Source organism: Pteropus vampyrus, unplaced genomic scaffold (genome assembly GCF_000151845.1).
Source record: "Pteropus vampyrus isolate Shadow unplaced genomic scaffold, Pvam_2.0 Scaffold13, whole genome shotgun sequence".
NCBI classification, from domain to species: domain Eukaryota; kingdom Metazoa; phylum Chordata; class Mammalia; order Chiroptera; family Pteropodidae; genus Pteropus; species Pteropus vampyrus.
In genome coordinates this window covers 7041380-7054882 of record NW_011888794.1, presented here as the reverse complement: position 1 = coordinate 7054882, position 13503 = coordinate 7041380, and the positions used below count along the sequence as shown (strand labels likewise).

Sequence of the window (13503 nt, the reverse complement as noted above, 5' to 3'; positions counted from 1 at the left end):
TTCTTGAATCTTTCCTCAGTTGCTTTGATAATAAGGTAAAGATGTGAACAGTCCCGCCAAAAACTTTTCTGGATATGAATGAGTTGATGAGAAAATGAACCACAGGGAATCTCTGTGGAAGCCACTGGAAATGCTTTTGGAAGTAGCAATAAAGAAAGAAATGAATTGTGATTTTAAGTGCTTACAAGGACTGTGGCAAATGAAACTGTTTTTTATTTTTTTTTAGTTTTAGCCCACTTTGCAATTATGATGGAAGATTGATCAGAACTTAATCATACTCATAGATTCCTTCTGTGTACATGGCCCTGTTTCTAGGGTTAGTGGAGAATGTGACGCTTATGTTGTTAGGTATAGACTGAGAAGTTTATTTCTCAAGGAAAGTGATATGATTATAAAAAGAAATGGCTGGCAGATATTTCATAGATCATAGAATGTCTAAATTTAAATGGTTTTTAGAGTCCTAAAAAAATATCAATTTTAACTATCTAGGTATGATCAGATAACTGGTTTCATGTCATCCAAACTTTGGAGAGTGATTGTAAGCAAGGATGTTATTTAATATGATTAGTAAATCAATAAACTAATATAGCCATTTAAATCTGATATTCCATATTGGTTGGTATCACTAGTTAGGAGTTCAGATGACAGAGGTGCCCGTTCACCTACAGAGAGAAAGGAATGAAGCCTGGATGGATTCTTTGGCCTCAGAGAATATTTCTGGCAGATACTTGATACTGTTTATTAGAGATTTTGCCTGGAGATACAATGATAAATTTTTTTACCTTTTTAAAATTTTTACAGTAATTTCTTCTACCTATTCCTTATCATTTATGCAGAAGAGAAAATCAAACATTAAAGAAATCGTGGGCAGTCAAGATTTGTTTTTCATTATTTTCATTTAACATTGATGTCTTTTTATTTTACGTTGAGGATGCCCTTGGCATTAGTTGAACAAAGATTTTGAAGTTAATTAATTCTCAACCAGTTTTGTGGATGTTTTTTAGATGATTTTAAATTCAAGGTTAAAGTTAAGATTTAGCATCTTAGAATCATAGTATTTCTACTATCTGTGTTTTATTTAGGTTCAGTACTTACCTGTTTTTGACTACAGAATATAATAAACTGAATATTGTAAACATAATGACAAAAATTCATTATATCTGCTGGTTTACTTATAGAATATTTCTGAATTATGGAATCACCAATCTTAAGGTTTTATGATTCAAACTGAGAAGTGACTATCAAAAGAGTATGTATAATTTGTTGGAAGTTTCTAAGATGAGTCAAATAAAGAGTACTTCCTTTTCTACTTCGGTTTTGAATCAGTTGCGAAGTAAAGGAGTGGCAGATGTGGGCCAAAATATAAACTTTACTATTGATAAAAATTAATTTGCAAGATGTGGTTTAGTGGGAGAGCCAAATGGATCCATGAACTGAACCACAAACCAGGCAGACTTGTACATCCTCATGGCAGTGCCAACCCAGAGGAGGGCGAGTCAGTATCTTCTCCCTCAGAGTCCTCACCTAGATCCCATGAAAAAGAAGGGTGAGGATAAGCCCTATAATATATGTATGTATAGTATACTCTTCCCAATCAGATGAGTCAGTCCATAAGTGGGCATGATAGTTTCCTGAGGCTTGTAACAAATTATGATAAACTTGGTAGCATAAAATGGCAGAAACTTATTCCTTCACAGTTCTATAGGCCAGAAGTCTAAACTCAAGGTGTCAGCGGGGTTGTTTCCTCTTGCAGGCGCTGAGGGATAATCCGTTTCATGCCTCTCTCCTAGCCTCTCCTAGCTGCGGGCAGTCTTTGTTGTTCCTTGGCTTGTAGATGTGTAACTGCCTCTTCCATGTCTGTCTTCACATGGCCTTTATTCCCTGTGTCTTCATGTTTATTTTCCCTTCTCTTTTCTTTGGATTTCAGACTCATCCTAATCTAGGATGATCTCATCTCTAGATCCTGGCCTTTATCATATACGCAACGGCTCTTTTCCCAAGTAAGATTGCATTTACAGGTTCCAGGGGGATGTATCTTTTGAAGGGGCCACTATTTAATAAACTAAAGGGATGGAGAAGCCAGGAGTTGGAGTAATTAAATAAGTAAACTCACTGCTTGCTAGGAAACATCAACAATTGGGGGCAGGCATTCCCCGCTAGCGCTCCCCAGTTTTCTGTTCTCATGGTCAATCACAGGTAGGAGATGAGCAAAAATGCTTCTGTTCCCACTGTGTGTTTCATTGTTGGCATTATCTTCATTTGTGTTTCTTTGGCAGAATTTTTTGAAGCTACTTATACGTTTTGTAAGCATTAAAGGTTAAAACTAGGTAGTATAATCCATCTATCCATTTAACCATGGACAAATAAAAGGCAGTTTATCGTAGCACATTGAAAGCAAACAAACCAGTGAGGGTGCCTTGTCAACACCCTTGGGATGCAGAACTCCCCAGATTCCGTCAAGATGCCTCGTGAGCTGTATGTCATGTGGATTGAGCAAGGGTTTCCTTGTTGCTCTGGATACGAAATGTTAGGAAAGTTTAATTTCTTTTTTACTAAGAATTGAACAGAAACAAGTGTTTCCCTCACATGTACTTCAGTGAGTGTGCTCTCCCTAGGGTGCACAAGTCCCCTTGGGAACACGTAGCTCTAGGTCACTGCTGGTTGTCTAATAGGACTTCTCGCAGTGACATAGACAGTCTGCATCTGTGTGGTCCAGGTGCAGGATGCTTGAACTGTGGCCAGTGCGGCCAAAGAATTGAATTTTTAATTTCAGTTTGTATTAAGTAGACACGTGCTTGGGGAACCGTGTTGGATAAATAAAGAGAATATCTTTATTTTAACACTCTAAATAAAGAGAATATTTTTATTTTAATGATGCTAAAAACAAATGTAAAAGTTTATCCTGAATTAGCAGCTTATCTATACCTGTTAAGCGTTTTGTTTCAACTTGAAATTTTTGTTTGTAACTAAAATTTAGATGAAATTTTAGTACTTTTCTCTAATTTTATTATCTAGGCCTAAATTTATGACCAAATTATTCCTTTGCGGGCCTAATAGTGATAAATATGGAGTAGGAAATCGTCAACTTGGGGACATGCTAACTTGAGAAATTAAGCGTAAATGTTAATCATTTCACATTTCTCTTTGCTGAAAATATAAATTAAACTAATATACAGAAAGATTTTCTTTAAAAGACCATTTATAACAAAAAGTAGCCCTTTTTTTCTTTGCAGGTATGATACTACTTAAAGGTATAATGTTTAATAATGTGATAAGTACCGTTATGTTAAATTTCTTTTTTAGACATGTAAGCAGAATTTGCTGTCATTTCCTAATTGTGCCATAAGCGTTTTATTATATAAAACTTTTAACTTAATAGCTAGTTAGTCCATCAATGACATTTGTCTTTGAAATGTGGCCAAAGAGAACATTTCTTCTTCTTACTGCCAGTATATATAATATAGCATTAGATTTAAATTCAGTTAAAAAGGAAATGTGAAAATAAGTATAGCTCACACTTATTGAACTTTATAGTTTAAATTTTGGATTATTGTATTCTTCATTAATGCCAGAAGAGGGTGTACTTTAAACTCGATGTTTTTTAACAGAAAGCGTTTCTTTTAACTACTGCTGTAAAGTTAATGTTTCTATAAAAATCTACCAAGTGTTTAATTCCAGAACATCCCTTGAGGTACATAAGAGGGAAGGGGGATGTGTGTGAATGATTTAGAGCACATAAGACTAAAACATCTATTAATACACCTTTAATTGAGAAATATAACTTTGTTTTAAAATTTTATTTTCTTGTTACTTCCTGAAAGTGAATTCAGAATAACTTTTTTTTTTAAGTTGTTCAGGATACCCTTTTGAAGTTTTATCATTAAATGCAAAAAAAAAAAACCCCAGACCTATGTAATATAATTTCATTTTGACCTTATTGAATTGAAGTTATCATTATAAATCATAAAATATGACCATTAAGTAGAAGAGAAACACTGTAAATGAAAACAAAGCTGTGGCTAGGAAGTGATATTTATTCCTTTGTGTTTTGACAGCTTGAAGGTCCATGTGTTTTGCAAATACAAAAAATTCGCAATGTTGCTGCACCAAAGGATAATGAAGAATCGCAGGCTGCACCAAGAATGCTGCGTCTGCAGATGACTGATGGCCATATCAGCTGCACAGCCGTAGAGTATAGTCATATGTCAAAAATAAGGTGATCGGCACTTTATTTTGTGTATTCGTTTCAGAGTGTTTGAAGGTGCTATTCAGAATGGATTTCGTTTTAAGAACTTTGAAAAGAAGGAATGAACTTTTAAGTGCATGTTGCAGTTTTTCAGAAGCAATTTAGGAGTTATAGTTCTCTTTATCTGTATAGAAAGTTAAGAATGGAATTATTTACTCCTTGCTTCAGTATTAATTTATAAAAACAGAAATTTAAGGTGTTCTTGTGTGAAAAGTAATCTTTTCAGTTTTATCCTAGTAAATTTTAAGTCATTCAAAAATTGCCCAGAACAAACAGAATTTCTTTAAATAAGTTTGTTATTTAGCTGTGTCCAACACACCATTTAGTGTCTTAGGAAAGTTTATAGGCGAGTGAGTTTTCTGAGGAGATGGTTGAAGCAGAGAGGTTGTGTGCCACTCTACCTTCTAAGAGAAGGAAGAACTCCACAAGGAAAACAGTTTCAAATCTTTCTTTCGGCTATTATTGAGAGATTTATAGAGTCATGACTATTGGAATGGAGAAAAGCAGTAAGGAAGGGAAAGTGTCTCCTTTATCTTCGGTGTCCCCAATAGGTCAGTTTGAACTCTGTTCTGAAGTAGACATTTTCAATGGACACTTGCAAATCCCCCTTTTTGCTCTTAGTCATTTTACATACTTATGTTTGCTGCTCTGAGCTTTTTCATTTAATGTAAATTCTGAGACTGTATTTCTCTCCTGAGCACGCATTTAACAAGTATTTAGCATCCACTTGACTGGTGCTGGAGATACAGAGGTAAAACAGGGTTTATTTAGATTTTGCTCCCAAGTAGCACATAGCTTACAAATTATAATATGTCAACTGAAAGGATTAGGAGTCCAGAAAATTACCTCTACCTGGGGGACCCAGAATGGGACTTAAAATATAATGGGCGCTTTGAGGGAGATGGGAGGAGGACTGACACGAGCAAGTGCGTCCGGAGGCGCTTAGGCGATGCCGAGTGGTAGCGCGTGGGAGGGAGCGTGGGCGGTCGGGAACCGCGTGTGCCACGCTCAGTGGCTGCATCCCTCCCGTGGGCACTGCATTTCTCTTGCGTCTCTCCTCCACCCTGCCTCTCGCCTCGCTTCTCCCAGTTTCGTTTCGTTTTTTTTTGTTGTTGTGTTTTACTTTGCTTAAAATTGCAATGAAGATGGAGTAAAAGTACTTTGGGGTACCAATAAAGTAGTAATTAAATCAAAGGGTTAGTTATAACCCCAAAGGTGATGCAGTACAAATTATATTAAAATTTTAATACTTGTTTATCATTTTTGGGAGTAGAACTATGTAATCTGGTGGGTGACAGTCTTTATCAGTTATCCTAATGAAATTGTAGATCCATCTTCAATTAATTTGACATTTTTTTTTCCTCTTACCCTTGTTAGGAAGAGTTTAGAAAAAAATGCATATTACAAAAAAAATAGTTCATCATCTGCTTTCAGGTTAGCCTTAAGTTTCAAAGCAATGTTATCACAATTTAAATGCCCCTGTAATTTGCATCCCATTTTTAAAGGTCTTATGTAGTTTCTTGTATTATTCATTTTATGTTTCAACATTTGCTAATTTTACCAATTTCTACAAAATTATTGGTTAAAATAATTTTGAAGAACACACATAGGACTAATGTAAATAATATATAATTTATTAGTAATTTCTTTAGAGATAAAGTAACTGCAGCCTGGTATCCTTGGTGCTTATTTTTTTCATTTGTCCCTAAATGAAAATCCCAATCTGCCGATTGCCTGGAATTGGGAAAAACTTCTCCACTTAGCAAAACTGTATTCAGTTGTTGCTGATCTCGAAGTCTGATAGACATTGCCCGAAGTTTACGCATATACCACCAAAGAGCCCCGTGCTTAAGAGTTAGGTTAGGCAAGCGGTTCATGGCTTTGTATTCTGTACGTTACGTATAATGACTGAGGATGATTAAGCTTGGGGTTCTCAGAGTACTTTTTACCAGGTAATGTCTTTGAAATACGGTGTCGGAGGAGAGCTCTATGAATACCCTGGACCACCAGAAAAATGAACAGTGGGTCCTAGCTCAAATTAAGCCTGAAAACATCTCTGGAGGCAAAAATGACAAAACTGAAGCTGTCCTGCTTTGGATGCATCATAATAAGGCAGGGTTCTTTGAAAAGACAATAATGTTGAGAAAAAATAGTAGGCAGCAGGAAAAGAGGGGACCAAATCTGAGATGGATTGACTCCTTAAAAAAAGCCATAGATGTGAGTCTGGAGGAGCTGAGTCTGGCATTTGAGGAAAGGACACTGTAGATGTCACTCATAGGGTCGCCAGGAGTCAGAGCCAACTCAGTGGCATGTAACATAAAATCTTACTCTGCATATAATCTTTGAAGCTTTAAAAACAGGCATATTCCATTTCTTATTATTAACAACTAGTTTATCAGGCATCTTTCTTCAGAATAGACTAGTGACATCCGTGTTTTCACGGCTGTTGCACATATCAGCACATGGTGAATATACTTTTGAAAAAAAATTTTTACCTAAATGTGACGAGCTTTTAAAATGTGAACAACGTCAAGCCATTTCTGCATGATTTTCTGATTCATCCTAAGTGTCTTAGGACAGTATTTGCTCCTGTTTGGAGTGCTTTACCCCTTGCTTTATGTGCAGGGAGATGGGGTGAGGCTTAAGACTTTAAGTTCACTTTAGAATGAACCTCTATGATGAAAGGGATTTCTTCTGTTGTTTCTTTTACCAAGAGTTTGGTAGGAGGATAAACATCTTGTCTCTGGTTTCTATAAAAGGGGTCATGATGTAATGTTTGTCCCAAATCTGATAATATTAGCCAATTATAGAAAAGCCCTTTGAAAATTAATGTGCTTTAGTGTAAATAGCTCATTTGATCTTTAACTAAATGGTTAACAAAAAAAAGAACATTATTTTTTGTGGAGTATAGTAGCTCATATAGATGTAAAATTTCTAGGACGATTACTGCTCAGATATGTTTTTCTGTAATAAAATTTAATTTTGTACTATAGCATGTCTTTGCAATGTACAGTCAAAGCTCAAAGGAATAAAATGGCAAATCATATTTGTACAGCCTGGCATTATTGAGAAAGTATTCTTATTAAATCTTTTATTCTATTTATCTTGTTCTCAAATTTGTGAGGGGCCATTTTTATTGTCCACAATTTTTTTCACATTTGGAAACTGAAGTTCATTTCTTTGTCATTGAAGTAGAGAGGACAGTCTTGCACATGGACTTCTGACTTCCTCCTCGGTGATCATTTCACACTGTACAGTCCATCTCCTGAAAAATTGTTGTCATGTTGGTGCATTTGGAAGAACTTGTCTAGGTTATAATATGAGACTGAAGTACTTGTTTTAATGGGGTTTTTGTTTGTTTTTGTTTTTGTTTTTGTTTTGCTTTGCTTTGCTTTGCTTCAGCCTGAACACACCACCTGGAACTAAAGTTAAACTCTCGGGCATAGTGGACATAAAAAACGGATTCCTGCTCCTGAATGACTCGAACACCACAGTTCTTGGCGGTGAAGTAGAACACCTTGTTGAAAAGTGGGAGTTGCAGAGAGTAAGTGTCAACTGAGGAGAATGGCTTCAGCTTTTAAAACACCGCACCCTTTTTATTGTGTTCTCTGTGTTCGGGAGACCTTCTCGTCATGAATAGTTACGTTTGTTCTCTGTGTCAGAGTTGAATTGAATACAGTAATTGTTACAGAAACTATCTACCTTTGTTTAAACATGTTCCTCTAAAGCAGGTGTCATTTTTCGGTATTTTTTTACATTTTATTACATATTTTTAAAAGTTATGTGTTTTCAAAACTGCCAGGATACTAGTTATAAACTGTGTGTAATGTATCTGTGTATAATTCTTTCTGCAAAAAACAAGTGTTTGTGCATACACATATAAAAACATCACATGTGTGCTGTTTTTATCTACATATGCACATACATACAAATGAAAGCAAGTTGAAATCTCGCTATAATGAAGGAGTTCTTTATGGCTTTTTGTCTTCCTAGTCACTCCTTCCCCCATTTATGTTAATATCTTCATCCTTCTAGTCATCTAGGTTATCTAGTATTCGTCCTCTACTTAGCTTCCAGCAACCAATTCTGTTGGCCCTCTGCAGTCAGATCTCCTGTCAGTCTCTTGCTCCCTAGCTCCCTGGGTCTGTTGCCGTTTCTGTAGTTTAAATCTTTAGTGTCTGTCTCCTGCACTGCTACAGTAGCCTTTTAACTGGACTCTCCACATATTCTTTTCCCATCTTCTAATTCATTTTATGCACTTCTGCCAGATTATCTTCCTTCAGCATAACTCAGAACATGTCACACTCTGCTTTTAGTTCAAATGCCTTAATTTGAGATTCAAGGCCATTTATAATCTAGACCTATTTCCAGTTTACCTTTTCAGCTTTCTAAATTATTTCACATAGATTTTGTTCTAGTCAAACAAAACTACTTACTCTTTCTTTGTGCTCTATGCTTTCCTCAGTTATACTTCAGAAAAAAAAGATTTTACCATTGTTATACCATTCATCTTATTTTCTCTGTAGGAATCCCTGCATGGCCAAATTGTCCCTGGGCTTTTAGAGTCAGATCAATGCTTACTTCTTCATATAGTTGTTGTTCCTTTTTTGAAATCTTAGAACACTTTGTCCATATTAAGAAGTGTATTACTTTTTACCTAGCACTAAAATTATGCTTATTTCTTATCTCCTTTAATAGATCATAAGCTTCTTAAGGTCAGAATTCTTGTTTGTGTTATCTTTGTTTAATTCTATGAATATTTGTGAACAGTCTGTAGGTATTGTGCCGGCCTCTTGCATGTGTATATCATGTAATACTTCTTACAGTCTTGTAGCGGGGGGTATTACGTCCATAAAGATCACAAAGTGGACTTTGAAGAACTGTTAACTAGCTTATTTTATGATTAGATAGCTATTGGGTGATTGAGCTGAGTCTTTTTTTGTATGTCTAAAGTATTAGCTCTGAGTCTTAACCTGTAATAAACGTTATAACAAATAATTGTGAAACAAGTGAATTACAAAGCACATAAAACTGGTTACTCTTTGAGCTAAAATGGATGTTCTTGTGCCACTCTCAAATCTTGCCTGTTGTCTAAAGTGAGCCAAGGAGCCTAGCAATATTTCGAGCTTTTGGTACTTTATGATACATCACTCTTTTCTGTTTTCTTAATTTGAAAGTGTCCTTGTTGGAAGGTAAATAAGGAGAATTCAAGCACATTTTTTATTTCTTGGTACTCATTCATTGTGAAATAATGTGCTACATTTTGGGCCGCTGTACTATGCAGTATAAGATAATGTTCCGTAACTGCCTGGTTTAGTTGAAAATGTTACAAAAGCAAGTAATGTTTTAATAGTTTTACATAAATAGCTAAGTTTATGAACTTTGAATCTCCCAGCAAAATCTCACTCGTTTTATGTAATCCTTTCCTTTCACAAGTCGATATGTTGTGTTTTTATTATCATTAGGGATTTTTTAAAATGCGGTAAGATCTTCTCAAGTCAGACCAACATCTAAGGTAATTTTCCCAACCCAGCCAGAACTACTTCACTGGACTGAAAAGTCAATTAAACATTCCTAGGAACTTCCTCACCCCTAACACAAACACACACACATGCACGCACGCACGCACGTTAATAGTTGTCCTTGTAATGCTTTATTATATATCTTTGCACTTTATTTCCTAAAAGCCTGTTAGTATTTCTTGATAGAGGGAATAAAAATTTACATTAAAAAGAGTTTAAAAACTGCTTAATATAATTATAGTTCTCTTTGGTTTTGTAGTTTTTGATTTGGTAACCATAGCTACATAGAAACCATGGAGAGCTCAATTACTTGAGCATCTGGCAGGTAGTACACATAGAAATCAAATGTACAGATAGAGATCATAAACCATAGAATTAATTTTGGAAGGAATGGGGTCCTAAACATTCTTATAAAATAAATAGGGCAAGGGAACATCGACAAGTATTTAAACCATGTGCAGGTATAGCTATAGCAAGCAAATTACATGCAGGTGAAGAAAAGGAAAGTGTTTTGTATCTTCCCAAACTGAAACTCTGTACCCATCAAACATTAACTCGCCATTCCCCACCTCCTCCTGATCTCTGGCAACCTTGATTCTGTCTCCATGAATTTGACTAGGTACCTTACAGAAGTGGAATCTTACAATATGTGCCCTTTTCTGTCTGGCTCACTTCACCTAGCCTAATGTCTTCACGGTTTGTTCGTATTGTAGCATGTGTCAGGATTTCCTATTGTTATTACTTCACATTATTATTCAGCTTTAAAGTTAGAAAATTCTGACACATGCTACAATACGAATAAAACGTGAAGACATTAGGCTAGGTGAAATGAGCCAGACAGAAAAGGGCAAATATTGTATGCTTTTTATTGTATTTGTTGTTTATATACAATAAAATATTGTATATATTGTAAAATATTGTATGTATATAGATATAGTGAAGTGATATATACCACCACATTTTGTTCATTCATTCACTGATGGACATTATGGTGGTTTTCACCTTTTGGCTTTTGTGAATAATGCTGTTACGAACATGGCATATAAAAATATCTGTTCAAGTTTCCGCTTTCAGTTCTTTTGGGTGTATACCTAGAAGTAGAATTGCCGAATTATATGATTCTTCTCTAATTTTTCTGAGTACCTACCACATTGTTTTCCACAGTTATTGCACCATTTACATTCCTGTCAACAATACACGAGAGATTCAATTTCTCCATATCCTCACCAAGAATAGATAGATATAACCACATTAGGATGGTTTTATATAAAACTATCCTAATAGGTGTGAAGTAAAATCATATTATGATTTTGATTTGCATTTCCTCGATGCTTAGTGATATTTAGCACCTTTTCATATGCTTATTGTCCATTTGTATGTCTTTGGAGAAATGTCTAAGTCTTTTGCCAGTTTTTAATCTGTTTGTTTGTTTTGTAATTTCTCAGTGTATTTTGGATATCTGTCCCTTATCAGATTTTGCATGTTTTTCACGTTCCATGGATTGCCTTTTTATTCTATTGATCGTGTTCTTCGATGCATGAAAGTTTTTAATTTTGATGAAGTTCACCTATCTGTTTTTTTTCTTTTGTTACCTGTGCTTACAGCGCCATATCCCAGAAGCCATTGCCAAATCCAGTGTTACGTTTTCTTCTACAAGTTTTGTGGATTTAGCTCTTAATTTAGGTCTGATCCATTTTGAGTTAATTTTTATATATGGTGTAAGAACATAGGTAACATTTTCTGTAATGATAATTATTAAAAATGCACTACAAAGTTTAAAGTTATAAAGCTGTATTAAATGACAACTAGTGCTTAACAGATATATGTTAACAGCTCAAAACCAAATAAATAGATACATAGAAGGAGTAGATGACTGAAGATTCTGTATGACATTTTCAAAAGAGTTTATAATGTGAGAAATTGCCTTTGCAAGGAGAATTTTTTTTTTTTCATTTTCATAATATATTGTGATTTCTCTAATCCTAAATGTAAGTTAGGGAGAAGAAGAAAACAAAATTAGTAGAGTTTGGAAGCTTATTTTTATTAAAGAACAATCAGTTGAATATTTCTTCAAAATATGAATTTATTTTCAAAACAAGTTTTTATTAAGGAAATTTTATTGTAATTGAAAGTAGTCTTCGTACTATAAACTGTAACAGTCTGAGCTCTTTAAACAGTTAGAAATTACAGTTATCAGTATTCCTGTAAACTGTTTCCAGTCACTAGACTCTGAGCTCTGTTCCAAGAACTGGGGACGAAGACCAAATATATATTTTTTATTATATTGCAATATCACAAGTGTGCTGTTTGCTAATAGATTTCATGTCTAAAAAATTCATTTTAAAGATAATTTACAGATAATATTTGTCTATTAGATCGCAATTTTAACATGCTTTAAAGTAAAATTCTTATTACCAAAGTCTGTTATCTTTGAATTTGCTACTTGTCAAGGAGGTTTTTTACTGTGTCTTCATTTTATGAGAATAGCTTGTAAATACTTCTGAAAACTGCATGTCAGTGTGTATTTTGGTGCGGGAAGATTGGGGAGAACCTTTGCCTAATTATTGAAGTTAGGAATAAAATGTTTTATATAGTTTGAAATAACGTATAGAAAGCTTTTTTTTCTTGTTCCCATAAGAATGTGCTAAAATAATTCCTGGTGCATTATAAATGTTGTAAATATATTTTTTATGCAAATTTCTGTTTTGTGACTTACTTTTTTCACAGAGTTTGTCAAAACACAATAGAAGCAATATTGGAACTGAAGGTGGACCACCTCCTTTTGTGCCTTTTGGACAGGTAATGTCTTTCATGTTGGCAGATAAATTTTAATCAGCAAAAAGTGTTTTTCATTTGTATTCAAGCTGTGTTTAGTTTTGTGCCAAACTATTCATTCAGAGGTCATGGAGTTATATGGAAATACATTCAGTACAGGAATTTAATAATTGTTTTTTTTTTCCCTTTACTTTGTAATTAAATTGTTGGTGCAGATGTATTTCTCAAGAGCTGTTAACCCAAAGATTGAAGAAATTAAGAGGCATCCCTGAAGAGCAGCTTGTAACTAATTAAGATAAGGTAGTGGTGGGGCATTTTTTTTTTTTTTTTGAGAGAGAGAGAAATGCAAAAGTAAGAAAATAAAAATATGCTGTAATTCCTCACTTCGTTCATTAAAAACCAAAGAGAGAGAGAGAGAGAGAGTAAAAGTATAAGTAGAAGGATGAGACCATGAAGTGAGAACGAAGGCAGGGAAGGGCATTGTTGCCCTTGAGAGCCTGCTGTCCCAGCTTTCCCAGCTGTCCCCTCCAAGAGTGTGTTCATCTGCCTCGATCCAAATACCCATCTCATCAGGGGCTTAATTTTATTTCCAGTCGGTATTTTCCTTTTCGACCATGGCAGCCCTGATCCTTCTGTCACTTAAGCTAAGGGTTTTCCGTCTCTTTCCTATTTGTCAACCCTTTGTGGCAAAACGTTACCCTGAGGTAGCTCCTCAGCTTGCTGGGACTACTTGTCTTTCTGGTTGTGCTCAGCATCGAACTACATTGAGAACAAGCTCCTCCAGCCTTTCCCTGCTTTGTCCCTGGAGAGTCCTAGAATAATCCCTGTGGCAGCGTGCTCTTTGCCACGTGATGCCACCATCATTTGGCTATTTGTAATCTGCTTTGCATTCGCTCTTTATTTTTCTTGAGAGTAATGGCTCAGAGTGAAGGTGAGTCGGGGACGAAACAGGTAGGAAAC

The 13503-nt window shown here is 35.1% G+C and overlaps 1 protein-coding gene across 6 annotated transcripts in view; it reads left to right on the top strand.

Moving 5' to 3' along the window:
* TDRD3 (tudor domain containing 3) overlaps window positions 1-13503 on the top strand; it is a 147347-nt gene that overhangs the window by 57770 nt on the left and 76074 nt on the right. For 5 of the 6 annotated variants that reach the window (XM_011381013.2, XM_023525133.1, XM_023525129.1 and 2 more), the window contains 3 exons: window positions 4056-4216; window positions 7649-7790; window positions 12496-12567. In XM_011381013.2, coding sequence (XP_011379315.1) covers window positions 4056-4216; window positions 7649-7790; window positions 12496-12567 — 375 coding nt within the window. The remainder of the gene's footprint in view (window positions 1-4055; window positions 4217-7648; window positions 7791-12495; window positions 12568-13503) is intronic. The other variant, XM_023525124.1, reaches the window with a different exon arrangement.